General features: G+C 37.0%; 1 protein-coding gene across 1 annotated transcript in view; it reads left to right on the top strand.

Annotated features, from left to right (window-relative positions):
* Window positions 1–15,900, top strand: part of HELZ (helicase with zinc finger) — a 199,686-nt gene that overhangs the window by 36,662 nt on the left and 147,124 nt on the right. Inside the window, exons 10-11 of the mRNA XM_042783553.1 lie at window positions 4,662–4,929; window positions 15,238–15,571. Coding sequence (XP_042639487.1) covers window positions 4,662–4,929; window positions 15,238–15,571 — 602 coding nt within the window. The remainder of the gene's footprint in view (window positions 1–4,661; window positions 4,930–15,237; window positions 15,572–15,900) is intronic.

The following is a 15,900-nucleotide window of genomic DNA, read 5'->3' as shown; positions in this document are numbered from 1 at the left end:
TAAAATTAATTTTTATATTTAATTCTGAAAATTTGATATTATACATTTCTCCATTTTGAATCTAGCAGTGTGTGTGAACATTGACATTAAAGCTTTGTATAATTAAAAAACGAACCCAAACTCCCCACAGTGGTTGGTAAATTAAGAACAGATTAGATATCTATTTTTATTACATGGATTATTATGTGATCATACAAGTAATAGAAAAATAGATTTTAAGGAATGGTATTTCCCATAAGCGATCAGTCTGAGTGGAAGCATCTAGAAAGCATGCAGTTCTGGTGCGAGTGTGCCATTTAACCTTTTATTAGAAACACCAGTGGGCTAAGAGATGTTTATCCTGCTTCTGTTAGCAGTGCTGGGGAAAGGAAGGATATTGAAGGAGCTAGCTGAAGTGGTCCTTTGGGATTTTATTTTGTTGTTAGTGTAGGCAGTTAAGACTTGTAAGGCATGTTGTTGTTGTTGTTATGTGCCGTCGAGTCAAACCCGACTCATAGCGTCCCCTCCTTGGGTTTCCGAGGCAGTATCACTACGGAAGTAGGATTGCCCAACCTTCCTTCCTAGGAGTGGCTGGTGGGTTTGAGCCGCCAGCCGTCTGGTTAGCAGGCAAGTGTCTTAGCCACGATGCTACCAGAGCTCCCTTGTAAGGCATAGACCAAAATATTTTTCAAGGAAGAATGTGGTGTCTGATTTTGGAATTAGAAGGCATTTCATCTCATTCCCTTTATGCCTGAGATAAATATAGCTATTTTAATAACCGTTTATCACACTCTTCTTAAGCGCCAGTTTATATGCTGGACATGGTGAACACAGGATTGTTTTCTCCTTTACTTTCTTTGTAGTTGCTGTCCAGTTCCTGTTAAAAGTATTTTCCTTGTTGGACAAAACAGACTGACCCTTTGGATTCTTTGTTAGAGTAGTAACTATGTGTCTGAAATGAGAACACTGCTATTCTCAGTCATCAGAAGGGTAAGAGAGTGGGGAAATGTATCTTCTATCAGATTAGTCATTCCAACCTTGAATACTGTTTTTTGACAGTGGTAACCATTCACTTGTGTTATCTTCAAAAGATTAACTACATTGTGGTTATCTTTAATTTTTTCTTATGAATCTCTGTTTACAATTTCTGCCTACTTCTCAGGGTAACAGTTTCCATAGGTTTATTTATAATTCTGTCAAGTTTGCTTGGAGATATCGGTATTTAAAGGAGTTAGTGTGTAAGTTAGTGTTTAACTCTCCTCAACAGTTTCATGCATATTGATCGTAACTTACTTGTCTTTCATCTTTCCAGAGTGTTTTCATTTCAGCCTAGTGTAGGGTTAGCTGGCTCAGGCTGCTCTGAGCCGTGCCTCTGTCTGGTTTAGATCTTAGTGGGTAGGCAGGTGCCACAGGTGTGACAGAAGTGAGTCTTGGTGGTAGTCACCTCCGGTGTCCCCTGGGGGGTCTGCCTTCACCTTCTCCCTCCTCTTATTTAAGGGAAACTTTCAAAAACTAACAAATTTTAAGTGCTGTAAGTTAGGTGAGCAACTAAACAGGTTTAATGAGGTTCTTCTGACAAGTGAAGGAATTGGAGGTAGAAGCTTCATTTTGATTCTCATGAAATAGGGAAAGAATACTTTTTATAAAATACATCCTCAGTAGTCACTGGCCACAGTTTCTTTTGACCCTGATTTGATGGCTCAAGTCAGTAGTAGTGTGTAGACTTTGATGCTGGAGCCATGGTTCTCCCCCCCCCCCAAATTCTTTCTGCTCCTCTGACTCTTCCCTCCCCCACACTGTTCTTACAGGTACTTATTTATTTATTTTATAAAAGGGCTTAAATTTTACATTACTTGGTAATTGTTTTAAAATTGTTGTGCTACCCTTTGAACTCATAGAAGATACTTTTAAGAGTTCCATAAAGCCAGGCTTGAAATCATGCATCTGTATTGATAAAATGAGAAAAACAAGTACTATTGTTCATGCTGCTTTTCCCAAAAAGCCTAAATACTTTTAGTCCAGAATAAAAAGATTTTCTGTCTAATTTCGTCTACATATTAAATAGATAATATGAAAAGCTTTTTCAAAGGACAGCTGTCCTATTTTAGGTTTGTTATCCCAGCTGCTTACACATCAGTTGGGGGTAACTAGTAACATTTTAAAGCAGGGCAGACCTTGGAGATATTGCAGATTTGGTTTTAGACTACCACAATAAAGCAACTGTTGCAGTTAAGTGAGTCCCACGAACTTTTTGGTTTCCCAGTGTATATAACAGTTCTACACACTATCCTGTGATCTATTAAGTGTGCAATAGCATTATGAAAAAGTTTGAAATATTACGAGAATGACCAAAATGTGACACAGAGACAGAGGGAGCACGTGCTGTTGGAAAAGTGCCAGCAGAGACTTGCTTGATGTGGGGTTGCCACACGCCTTCAGTTTGTAAAAATGCAGTCTCTGTGAATTATAGTAAAATGAGGTATGCCTGCATGTGGACATAACACTGATCTAGACATAATCTGAACTCATCTCTTATTTAAAATCAAATGATGAAACAGAATTCCCCTGGACCTGACTAAGGAGCCCTGGTAACACAGTGTTTAAGGTTCTTGGCTATCAACTGAAAGGTCGACAGTTTGAACCCACCATCTGCCCCATGGGAGAAAGATGAGGCAGTCTGCTTCTGTAAGGATTTACAGCCTTGGAAACTCAATGAGGCAGTGGTCCTCTGTCCTACAGGGTCATTATGAGTTGAAATAGTGATGGGTGTGGTTTTTTGGTTTTCATGCCTGACTCCTCCCAATTAGTAGTTAAAAATCTTTTGTTTACATAGGAAACACATTCTCCAGTATTATGCAGAGTCATTCGTTTGTTCATGCATTCGTTTTGGGAGCTTGTGTAGGTTCTGGAGCTGGATTGGCTATAATCTTTCCGGAAGCCATTCACCAGGCATGGGTCTTTCGCAGTGTTGCTGGATGGGTTTGAACAGGCAACCTTTGGGTTACTGGTTGAGCGCAGACCGTCTACACCACCTATGGGCCTTTCCAATATAACATAGAGTTTAATTTTATTTCTCCTTTAAGGGCGGTTAATTGGTTCCAATGCTGGTAACCATTGTTTTTTAGACTTTGGAATTAAGGAAGAAGATCATATACACACTTACTATTTTGATAATAATTAGCATCTGATCTTCCTGTGGTGGTATAATCTGTTTTAGAAGTCTTGATTTTTGTATAATTTAAATATTTTTTATACCTGATCTACTGAATGACCAGGGAGAACCCATTTTAGAGTGATGTAGGAAGAAAATGGGGTCAGTTTACTTTGAGAAACTTCTTGTGAGCCTTTTGCACAAACAGAGCATCTTCATCTCATCTGGAGTGTTCTCAAAGTGCAGGTTCTTAATAAGCAGTCCATCTCTGTATCTGATGAGGAGTTGTATTTGTGTTGTCAGTTGAGGAATAATGAAACTGTCTGTTGAAGGAGCAAAGCTTAGAAATTAGAGCCTTAACAGTTCTGATTTTATTTTTATTAAGATCTTATGATGGGCTGTTTGCTAATATTGAGACAGTGCTTTTGGTGGATGACCGCCTTTATGTATTTATAATGTAAATATAAAATTTTAAATAGACATTCTCTCACTGAGCAAGACATGGCTGTTACACATTATGTTCTTATTTCATGTTAGTACAAGGTAACTTGTCTTTGTACTTTGGAGGCTAACTGATCTTTGGCTAAACCTTAAAAAAATTCTTCCTAAGATTTTAACTTGAGTTGTCAAGCCATCTTTTCAGTGTATTTTATACTAAACCACAGTCTTGGTCTAATGAGTCAGTCAAACATTTTTTGTCCCCCTGGGCTTCATGTCCGTTTTTATACGTGGTTGTATGTCCAGTATGCACTGTAGACAGAGTGAGCCTGTCCGGTACTCAGAATTTGTGGTATAGTGGGCTTAGCATTCTTTTCAGAGATGTCAGAACTTGAACTGTCATTAATTTTGACATTGTGCCCTACTTACAGGGTCATTTCACTGAAGCTACACTGAATTTTGTGGAAGTGCATTTGTGTGGCACATCGCATAACTTTTCATGTGGAATTAGCAGTGATTTACACAAGTATTTTCTAGTAGATTTTTGTTTGTAGGACATTGATTTACAGATAGTTTCACTGCTTTTACTGCGCGCATGCACACACACACACACACACACGATTTCACCTTTCATAGTTTTTTGATCATCTTTCATTTTTATAGTGGGGCAAGTTAAGTATTAGTAAAAGGAGAAGAGATTAATACCTGATAGAATTTGTCTAATGAGGAATTTATTCTGTCTTCTTTCTGTAGATCAGATTTCTCTTGACTGAAGAGTTAACTTCAAGTTGTTAATCTATATTTTTAAAATGTTAATAACTATTTCTCATATGTCCTAGCCTGATGTTAACAACAAAAACAAAAAAAAAGTGGCTTTTTTTTTTGGGGGGGGGCATGGACTCCTGTTAGTTATTTTGTTAAAACTAGATAAAAAAATTTTTTTCTGGTATAGTTGGAAATCCTTTGTCAAATGAGTTTTTGTCTACTTTTGTTTTTAAGAATCTTAGCTATAGCATATACAGTCGTTTCATCAAAATATGTAATGTATTTGAATGTTGCTCTCCTTGATAAATGTATTTTTGTTTCTATTTAGATCTTGAATACCTGATGCATGCAAGACAACAGCTAGTAACCACAGCTAAGCGCTGGGATTCTTCTTCTAAGACTATTATAGATTTTGAGCCTAATGAAACTACTGATTTGGAGAAGAGCCTTCTTATCAGATACCAAATTCCTCTCTCTGCTGACCAGCTATTTACCCAGTCTGTTTTAGACAAATCATTGACCAGGAGCAACTATCAGTCACGGTTGCATGATCTTCTTTATATTGAGGAGATAGCCCAGTATAAAGAAGTCAGCAAGTAAGTTAATTTAGAAACACTGCATATTTTTGTTATTTTTTCTCCTCTTTGGATGGCATTTTCAATTTTTAAAATGGAGATGTGCCTGCCTAAGTGAAGACAGGGAGCAAAGTGGTTGTCCTTCAACAGCTGCCTTCCATCTTTAAATACAGTCTGAGCTTCTCAACGCAAGACCTGTGTCCTGTTCCTCATGGGGTCCTTGATGTTTATTTCCACAAGCCCTTACTAAGCATCTGTCAGGTGACATGCTCTCAGCTGTGTGCTGGGGGTATCAGTCTGTAGAACTTGCTCTTGAGGAGCTTTCAGTCAGCGGTAGTCACAGCAAACACTCAATGAACAGTCATTGAATAAATGTGTAAAAGCTGATAGAGACCATATATTTTGACAAGTAATTTTAAGACTGAAGCAATGTAGATCTTTGGTAAGATTGTTTGATAATAAAATATCTTTATAGTAGTTTGTAAATGCCTTAACATATTTTATGTGTTATTGATATGCTAGGGGTTAAGACCAAGTGTTTGAACCAAAACCTTATTTGAATCATTATAGGGAAAGTAATCTTAGAAATGAAAGCTTGAGTGAAGGAAAACTGTTAGTAAAATAGTTGTTAAGCATGGTAAGAGCATTCTGCTCTCTAGATAAAACAGAGATGAGCCTTCAAAATTGAGCCACAGTTATGAAACATGAACAATATAAATGTCATTCCTTTTCAGTATAGCTTAAGCAACATATTGTTCTTCAGGCTGCCTGATGAAAGATGCCTTATTTTTCATAGATATTTACTGCACACTCATGATGGAATATACTCAGGGAAGGAAAAATAAGTGAAAATTTAAAGATACCTTGTATTACTCTGTAGATTTAAGTATGATACAACTCTTGGAAAGTATCTAATTTCAAAATTAGTAGTTAAAAATTTACAAAGACAAGATAATTTTTCATTTCTCTAAGACTTAAAGGAGCTCTGGTAGCGTAGTACCTAAGGACTTGACTGCTAACCAGAAGGCTGGTGGTTCAAACCCACTAGCCACTCGTCAGAAGGAAGGTTGGGCAATCTACTTCTATAGTGATACCGCCTTGGAAACCCAAGGAGGGGTCACTCTGAGTCGGGTCTTACTCCACGGCAGTGAGTTTGATTTTGGATATGGTGGCTTATATTAAGTAAGGGCCTTTAGAAATTATGAACTTTTTAGAGTAGTAATTCTACTTTTGGGCATTTATCTTGAAGAAGTAATTACAGATGAAGATAAAGGTGTCTGTGAACAAAGGTCTTTCACAGAGCAGTGAAAAATAAGTAAATTAGGATTATAGCCATATGATCAAATAGTATGTAGCTATTAAAATTATGTTTTTGGAGAATTTCTAATAAAAATGTTCATGATAGAATATTATGGGGAAAATATGCTAGTTATAAAAACTTAACCTCTACAGTTCTGTTTTTTGGTGTGTACATACATATGTACATACATACGTACATACATATGTACGAATATGTACATATGTATGTGTATATATATGCCTGTAACATATTGGAAGGAATTAAAGCAAAGTGTTCTGGTCAGTGAAATTAGAGGTGATTTTTATGTTCTAATATAGAGAATTCTCTACTTTTGAAATGTTCTACAATGACCACGTATTACTATTCTAATAAGAAAAAACAAATAGAAATATCAAGGAAACTGGCCCATCATCAGTTGTAACACTTGATAATCGTGATGTGAAGTGTGAAAAGAAGAGACTGGTGAGACAGAGCATAGACAGTGGGTGAGACAGTGTGTAGTCTTTGTATAGGCCATTGGAGCTTTCTCTCTCTCTGGTTTTAATCCTTTGAAAATTAGATTGTGATTATTGACTCAAGGAGGGATATTTATATATTACAAAAGTAATCATTAAGATCACTTTTGATGTTATATATGCTAAATACACTAGAGTTTTGAAGGATTTGAAAGGTAGAAATGAGAATTACTGCTGTATGTCTAATGTATGACAGGTAGATAGTTATTATACCAGAGAAGTCTGGAGAATTTCCAGTGATAGTCTTTCCTAAAGGCAATCCTGGATGTGAAGGCTGGTAATTACACTTCTGAATTTGATAGGCTTGTAGAATTTAGTGAACTGTGGTAAAGAAACATACAAAGAAGCAAAATTCTACTAGTAATTAGATCACGTTCTCAGAGGACATCTGTAAGCATGTCTGTGTAGCAGACATCATTTGTAAAGATTTTCAAGTTTTTGACAAAGCTAAAATAACATTGTTGAAAAAAAGGTTATTTCATGTTTTTTGCCTTTACCCTTTAAACTTAATGTATGTATGTATTTTAATATTACTTTGAATGTAATTTACATTTGATTATCAATGTTTTAAGCAGAAATAGTGTAACTAAGATACAGTTTGAGAAATGGATTTTTGGGGAGGTCTGGATGCAGCTACTAAATTAAATGCTCTAGTGCAGAGATCAGCAGATTTTTTTCTGGAAAGAGCCAGATAATAACTACTTCAGGCTTCATGGGCTGCATACCATCTTTGTCTCACCATATCTTCTTTGTTTTTGTTTGTTTTAAATCATTCTTAGTTGAGGGCCATGCAGAAACAGGCTGAAGGCTAGCTTGGCTCAGGTTGTGCTCCAGTGTGTCTGATTGGGTCATGTTGCTTGTCTTTTGACTCTATAGCAGTCATCACAACAAACCCAAGCCACCATTAGAATTGTGAAGAATATTCTGTTGTAGATTGAGACCCAATTTAAAGACCGAAAATAGCGGTATGACTAAATGGACTTGTCCCCTTAAGTGATTTGGCTGTGTATTGACAGTGATGAGTGTATACTTTATGCACTAAAATAGGCCTCTTTGTGACATAACAGTCAGACATATGGTTGATAGGCTGTTTCCCAAGATCAAGAGAATATATTGTTCATTTGTGAACTTTTAAAATATAAGTAGAATGTTACTAATAAAGAAAGTAGCATCAAGGGAGTTCCTACTGGTTCCGTACTAGTTGATGATGAGGATTGCTCTGTATCTTTTACACGGTCCTCTTTCCTATTTTCCTTGACAGTAGATTAAATGAAGGCTCTCAAGGGTAGACAGAATATGTTCTGGCTGGAGGTTGGTGTGTGTGTGTGCGTGTTTGATTTTTAAAGAAGGAGATGATTTTTCAAAGCTGTCTAGAAATTAGAATTTTCTTCTTACATCAAGCTTTAGTGTGAGTTGCCTGCAGATGCTAAAGACAATGTTACATTGCATTTAAATTTCAAAAAATGCTTCTTACTGGATTTACCTGTCTTTTACTTCTCTTTTCTTCAGCCATGTGTTGATGTACATTCAGTAGCAATTCTACCTTGAAGTGAAATCTGTTTGATTCTAAGATACACATTTTCAAAGAAATTGATTTTGACTGAAGCTATTGTCATTAAATAGTACAGTGGCATACCAAATCCTCGGGCTTGGCCTCTCAGTGACTAACCACTGGCACGAGAGGTTTAGCGTGGAGATGCACATTTTATCATGAGCATGGGTGCAGCATCGTTGGGCTGTACTTTAATTTGGTCATCCTGCCTCAGTAAACCCAGGGACTGTCTCATTACCTTGGTTGATTTTTGTTGTTCATATAGTCAGAAATCCCATGAAGTGAAATTCACTGTCTAGCTTTAAATTTTTTTTTTAAGTTACCTTCAAGAAATATAATTATTGTTAAATTTGAAAGTACCATATTTCTCATTAGTTAGAAGTATGATTTCCAGTTGGTTGAAAGTTTGATTGACTATGATTCTGCCATTTCCCAAAAGATTAGAAATTATGTAAGCTTTAAGATTGATTTCAAAATATGACATGTAGCAATGGGAAAATGATTTTTCTTTTGAGTAAGAAATACTAAATATAGAATACACTTTGTATTTTAGGTATTTCTGAATTTTTACGTTTCAGAAATGTGTATTATTTTAAATGCCTAAAAGAGCTTATGAAGGAACTCTGGTCATGCAGTGCATTTGACTGCTCACCAGAAGGTTGGCAGTTCAAACCCACCAGCTGCTCTGCAGAAGTTAGATGAGACAGTCTACTTGCATGAAGACTTACTACCTTGGAAACCCAGGGGGGGTCACTATGAGTTGTAATCGATTCAATAGCATTGGGTTTTGGGTTTTAAGAGAGCTTATTAAGATAACTTCAGATTTAGTCTTCTAACCTAGATAAATTAAATATTAGTAACCCCACTGTTACTAGAAAGTATTTAGTGTGTGTATTTTGAAACTGTGATGAAGTACTAAGCTGTATTTCTCAGGACTTTGATTTTCTGGTGCCTATTCTGCATGGGCGGCAGGTTGGGCAATCTACTTCCATAGTGATACTGCCTTGGAAACCCAAGGAGGGGTCGCTATGAGTCGGGTCTGACTCCAGGGCACATAATAACACAACAACATACTTTATGAGAGTTCTGGTGGTGCAGTGCCTAAGGCATATGACTGCCAGCCAGCGGGTTGACAGTTCATACCCACCAGCTGCTCTGCAGAAGGAAGATGGGGCAGTCTACTTCTATAAAGATTTACAGCCTTGGAACCCAAGGGAGGTTGCTATGAGTTGGAATCGACTCGGTGGCAGTGAGTTTGGTTTTGGTTTGAGTATACTGCAAGAGTGTTGGTTGCCAGGTACAACTGCATGTCACAGAAGATGCTCTTGTTGCTCTAAAGCTATCAGGTTAATTTTTCATGACTGCTAAATTATATAGTCAAGTGTTTTGAAATGACAGATTATAAAATAGATTTAACAGTACAACTTTTAATGTATTGCCTAAGTTACCTGAGAAATGTATTACAGGATTTTTAGAATTTAGGATTATTTTAGAATAATGTAAAGTAGTTGAAATGGGGTCATGGTGCCTGGAAAATACGACAGTATTACAAAAATGTAAAATTAATTCAAGGATTTATTGAGTTCCCAAAATGTTAGGATCTAGGCTAGTCAACGCTGATACTAAGGCAAGCAAGGTACGTTTCTTTGTACCTCCCCATCCCCAAATTTATGATCTAGTAAGGGAGACAGACAAATGTCAGGTGTAATACAGTGTGATTATCACTGCAATAGAGGAACTCACAAAGGCCCCATGGGAGATGTGCTCCCCAGATGAGTGGGAACAAGGAGCATAGTCAAGCAGTCAGTAGCTTTTAGAGCAGATGGTATTGAAGCTGTATTTTGAAAAGCAGAAGTTGCCAGGTTAAAAGATGTAGGACAAAGGTATTTAGTTAAAGGAAGTAGGATATGAGAGTGAGAGCATGGGGTTTTGGGAGAAGCTGGAGTTTGGCCATTTATAGTTGTAATGGTGGGTCCCTGTGTGGTAGGGATAGATGAGAGAGAGCTGTTTCAACTTTATCTTCAGAGCTCCAGGAAGCTGTTCATCAGCAGACTTACTTGTTACAGAGATCCTCCGGTGGTGGTGTGGAGAATCGATTTGAGGCATGAAGTCAGGTTCGGAGTTTGCTATGGTGGTGGTGTTAGGTGCTGTTGCATTGTCTCCGACTCACAGCAACCCCATGTACAACAGAATGAAGCAGTGCCTAGTCCTGTACTATCCTCACAATATTTGCTACCCTGGAGCCCATTGTCGCAGCTGCTATGTCAGTCCATCTTGCTGAGGGTCTTCCCCTTTTTTGGCTGACCACATCTGCTTTACCTAGCATGCTATCCTTTTTCAGGAATCAGTCCCTTCTGACAGCGTGCTTGAAGGATGTGAGACAGAGTCAGGCTATTCTCGCTTCTGAGGGGCAGTCCGCTGTACTTCTTCCAAGACATAGTTGTTCGTTCTTCTAGTGTCTATGGTATTTTCAGTATTCTTTTCTAACACCACAATTCAAATCCATCAGTTCTTCCTTGGTCTTCTTTATTCATTATACAGCTTTCACATGCATATGAGGCTATTGAAAATACCAAGGTTCGGTCAGGCATACCTTATTATTCAAAGTGACATCTTTGCTCTTTCTTTAACAATTTAAAGAGGTCTTTTGCAGCAGATTTGCCCAGTGCAATATGTCATCTGATTTCTTGAATGCTGCTTTCATGGGTATTGATTGTGGATCCAAGTAAAATAAAATCCCTGACCACTTCACTCTTTTCTCCATTTATCATAATGTTGCTTATTGATCCATTTGTAAGGATTGTTATTTTCTTTTATGTGGAGATGTAATACATTGTGAAGACTGTAGTCTTTGATCTTCATCAGTAAGTGCTTCAAGTCATCTTCACTTTCAGCAGGGAAAGGTTGTGTTACCTGCATATCACAGGTTGTTAATGAGTCTTCCTCCAATCCTGATGCTGTGTTCTTTTTCATATAATCCAGTTTCTTGGATTATTTGCTCAGCATTCAGATTGAATAAATAGAGTGAAAGAATGCAACTCTGATGCACACCTTTCCTGATTTTAAACTATACAGTATCCCATTGTTCTGTTCAAATGACTGTCTCTTGGTCTATGTACAGATTCCTCATGAGCACAATTAAGTGTTCTGGAATTCCCGTTCTTTGCAGTGGTATCCATAATCTGTTATGATCCACATAGTCAAAACCTTTTGCATAGTCAATAAACACAGGTAAACATCTTTCTGGTATTCTCTGCTTTTATTCTGGTATTCTTGTTTTATGCTTTCTTCTGAATCTAGCTTGACTTTCTGGCAGTTTGCTGTCTACATACTGCTACAACCATTTTTAATTGTCTTCAGCAAAATTTTACTTGTGTGTGATAATAATGATAATGTTCAATGATTCCTTCATTCTGTTGCATTATCTTTCTTTGGAATGGGCATAAATGTGGATCTCTTCCAGTTTGTTGACCTGATAGCTGTTTTAAAGATCTCTTGGTGTAAATGAGTGCTTCTCGTGTTGCATCTGTTTGTTGAAACATCAGTGTGTATTCTGCCAATTCCTGGAGCCTTGTTTTGTGCCAGTTCCTTCAGTATGGCTTGAACTTCTTCCTTCAGTACAGTTGGTTCTTGGTCATATGCTACTTCCTGAGATGGCTGAATGTTGACCAGTTCTTTGTGGTACAGTGACTCTTTGTATTCTTTTTCATTTTCTTTTGATGCTTCCTCCATCGTTCAATATTTTGCCCTTACAGTCCTTCAGTATTGCAACTTGAGGCTTGAGTTTTCTCTTTAGTTCTTTCAGCTTGAGAAATGCTGAGTGTGTTCTTCCCTTTTGTTTTTCTAATTCCAGGTCTTTTCACATTTCATTGTAATAGATTTATTCGATGTTTATGTTGTCAAAAAAAAAAAAAAAAATTTGCAATGAATAGGTTGTTGGTTTTGCAAAATTCTGTCCTGAGATCTCCGGCGTCATTTCTGTCACCAGAGGCTGTGTTTTCCAACTGCCAGTCCTGCTTATTTGTTTCCAAATTTTGCATTCCAACCACCAGTAATTTATCAGTACATCTTGATTGCATGTTTGGTCAATTCCAGACTGCAGAGGTTGGTAAAAAAAGCTCTACAGTTTCTTCATCTTTGGCTTTAGTTTTTGGTGTGTAAATTTGAATAGTGGTAGTATTAACTGGGGGAGCTCTGGTAGCATAGTGGCTAAGGCACTTGACTGCTAACCAGAAGGCTGGCGGTTCAAATCCACCAGCCACTCCTCGGAAGGAAGATGGGGCAATCTACTTCTGTAGTGATACTGCCTCAGAAACCCAAGGAGGGGTCGCTGTGAGTCGGCTCCGACTCAACAGCACATAACAGCAACAGCAACAGTATTAACTGGTGTTCCTTGTAGGCATATGGATATATACCTTATCACTGACAGCGTTGTACTTCAGGATATATCTTGAAATGTTCTTTCTGGTGATGAATGCATTATCATTCCTCTTCAATTTGTTATACACAGCATAGTAGACCATATGATTATCTGATTGAAAATGGCCACTATGAGTCCATTTGAGCTCACTAATGCCTAGGATGGGAGCTCCGGTGGCACAGTGCCTAGGATATTGATGTAGGATATCATGGTGCCTAGAATATTGATCTTAATGCGTTCTATTTCATTTTTTACAACTTCTAATTTTCCTAGATTCATACATTGTATGTTCTGTATTCCAATTACTAATGAGTATTTGCAGCTGTTTCTTCTCATTTTGAGCCATGCCACTTCAGCAAATGAAGGTCCAGAAAGCTTTACTCCATCCACATAATTATGGTTGACTTTGCTTTTAGGAGGCAGCTCTTCCCAGTCATATTTTGAGCGCCTTCCAACCTGAGGGGCTTATCTTCTAGCAGTATATCAGACGATGTTTGTCTGTCAGCAGTATATTAAACAGTGCTTCACTGCTCTTCCTAAGGTTTTCATTGGCCATTATTTTCATAAGTGGATGGCCTTATGCTTTTTCCCAGTCTGTCTTACTATGGAAACTCCACTGAAACCTATCATGGGTGGCCCTGCTGGTGTTTGAAATACCGCTAGAGAGATAGGAAGGGAAGGAGGAGAGTAGGACTTCCCAGAAGCAGTGAAAGTGAAACTTTAAAGAATGAGAAGAGAGATTCCAAGGGGGGTGGGGAGGACCCTTGAAAACTGTTACTGACTTTAGCAACAAAGAAATCATTGGTGCGTCATGAGTCCCCCTCAGTACTCTTTTCTCGCTGAGAAGGTTTGTTGTGATCCCCATGCCACACTTGTGTTCTGTGGATAGTGAAAGGTAACTGAACTTCTGACTACGTTTGAGAAGGTGTGACTGACGTCAGCTTCCTTGTTCCTTTCTCTAAAGCATGTTTTATGAGGGAAGCAGGTGAACACAAATTATATGTAAGCTAGGAGGTGTAGCAAACTCTGTTTTGTTTCACTTTCATTTCAAGAATCCTTAAATCCCAGTCTTTAAAAAAAGTCACATGTAACTAGATAATGTACAATCTGTATTTTTAAAAGTTTCCATCCTACTTCTGTAATTTGAATCTGTTGAAACATGTATAGAGGATGAGAGAAATAGAGTGTAATTTAAAAATACTCCACATATGTATATTAGGCAAATACTACTAGAATTCATTTGATATTTTAAAGAGTCACATTATTAAATACTAACTTTAGTATATATTTTAAGTTTTCTATTGTAAATGTATTTTTAAATTACAAGGAGGGCTTATAAACTGTTAAGACTTTGCGCATGCACAAATTGCTATTGAGATGTGTCATTTTCCTTAAATATTTTATTTCCATAAAAATATTTCTCTGCTTACCTAAAAATCCTTATAATTTTTAAATTTTAAAGTATATAAATGGTTATTTAAAATTTTAATCTATTAACTAGAGTGTTTGCTTTCCTAATATTGCAAGCAATACAAATATTTTCATTAGAGAAAATTTGTAATGTTTTAAAAAATGTTTTTTCTTTTTTCCTTAAGGAGTTATAAGACATTCTCTACGTCATGTATACAAAAGAAGATCTGAAAAGAAAACAATTCAGTAGAACCATTATAAAGTAGTCTTTTCTGCAAATGGATGTATAGATTTTAAAACAATTTTTTGTTCGTTCACATATTTTTAGCCTTTCAGAGAAAAAAGAAAGTATTCTCATTCCTTGTCCTTACTTACCTTGGCTTTTTTAACACTGCTTCAGAATGGCAAAGAGGACCTAGCGGTGTTTACGTCTTCTTTCCCTTCATGTTTCTTGACTGTGTAAATTAATCCTTTAACACACGTGTTCTGACTCATACTCTTGATGACACATTGAAGCCTGAGTGAATGCACTAGCCATTGCCTGATAAGACAGCCTTCCTTTCTCTCTGTGTCATTCCTCCATGGCATCTGCCCCGATGTAGCCGTGAACGAAAATTTATTATGAATGCTATTCATTAACGTTATTGAAAATGAAGTTTCATGGTTAGACTCATTTGGTAAGATCTCTTTGAAAAGCAATCAGTTTAATAAAAGTCCATTGTTCAATGCAGTGCATGTCCTTCTGGTTCCAGGTGATTTTAAAGTTGTAATTGTCCCGATGATGTGACAAAATAGACTTTCATATTAATTCATAAATAATATTTCATCTTATTAAAAAATCATTTAGTTTTAAGTATTCAAACTCTTTTGAATGTGTGCATTCTTCAATACAATTAAGTACACATTTTTAAGTAAGTTTGTGGGAGTTTATTCTCTTAAAAAAAAGATAATTGTTGTCTCTAGTTTGGAATTAAAGCAGAAAGCTAGTATATAGTTTGTAACTCAGTGGAGTGGGACTGACAGGAAATTTTGATTTTGGTTATATTTACACTTGGTGTACTCCATTGTTGTACTCTTCTAGTTTTTACATTTTTCATGGAAAATATTCAGTCTTTTTTTATTTCTGATTTAGGTTCAACCTTAAAGTGCAATTGCAGATTCTAGCAAGCTTCATGCTCACTGGAGTTTCTGGAGGTGCAAAGTATGCTCAGAATGGACAACTTTTTGGCCGCTTTAAGCTTACTAAAACACTTTCTGAAGATACTTTGGCTGGACGACTGGTAATGACCAAAGTCAATGCTGTTTATTTATTACCAGTCCCTAAAGAGAAGGTAGTACAGACGCAGGGAACCAAAGAGAAGGTTTATGAAGCTACTATTGAAGAAAAAACAAAAGAATATATATTTTTAAGGATATCCAGGGAATGCTGTGAAGAACTTAATCTTCGGCCTGATTGTGACACACAGGTAGGTTTTGAAGGGTGGCAATTTTGATATGATTGTCTGTAATGCCATTGTCTGATGAGAATGTTGGCTAATGTTCTTCTAGTTTGGTTTTCCTTTTTCTGCCATAACAACAGCATTTGACTTTGAAGTGTTACAATGAGGGGTTGAGAATTGGACCTCTGGTGACTCCCACAGAAAATAGATTCTTTTCGGTGTAAGTAATATCTGATACATTCCAGTTTTATATATGTTACAGCTTTCTGATCAGAGTTTTAAACCAGCAGTGAAAGAACACGTGAAAAGAAACAACTTTAAGCTATCATCTTGTGATGTGTCTCTCAGCTTGGTTG

This window comes from Orycteropus afer, unplaced genomic scaffold, assembly GCF_000298275.1.
Source record: "Orycteropus afer afer isolate SDZICR_OR568_19922 unplaced genomic scaffold, OryAfe1.0 scaffold00018, whole genome shotgun sequence".
Lineage (NCBI taxonomy): Eukaryota > Metazoa > Chordata > Mammalia > Tubulidentata > Orycteropodidae > Orycteropus > Orycteropus afer.
Note: the sequence above shows the minus strand (reverse complement) of the source record. Positions and strands in the feature narration are given on the sequence as shown.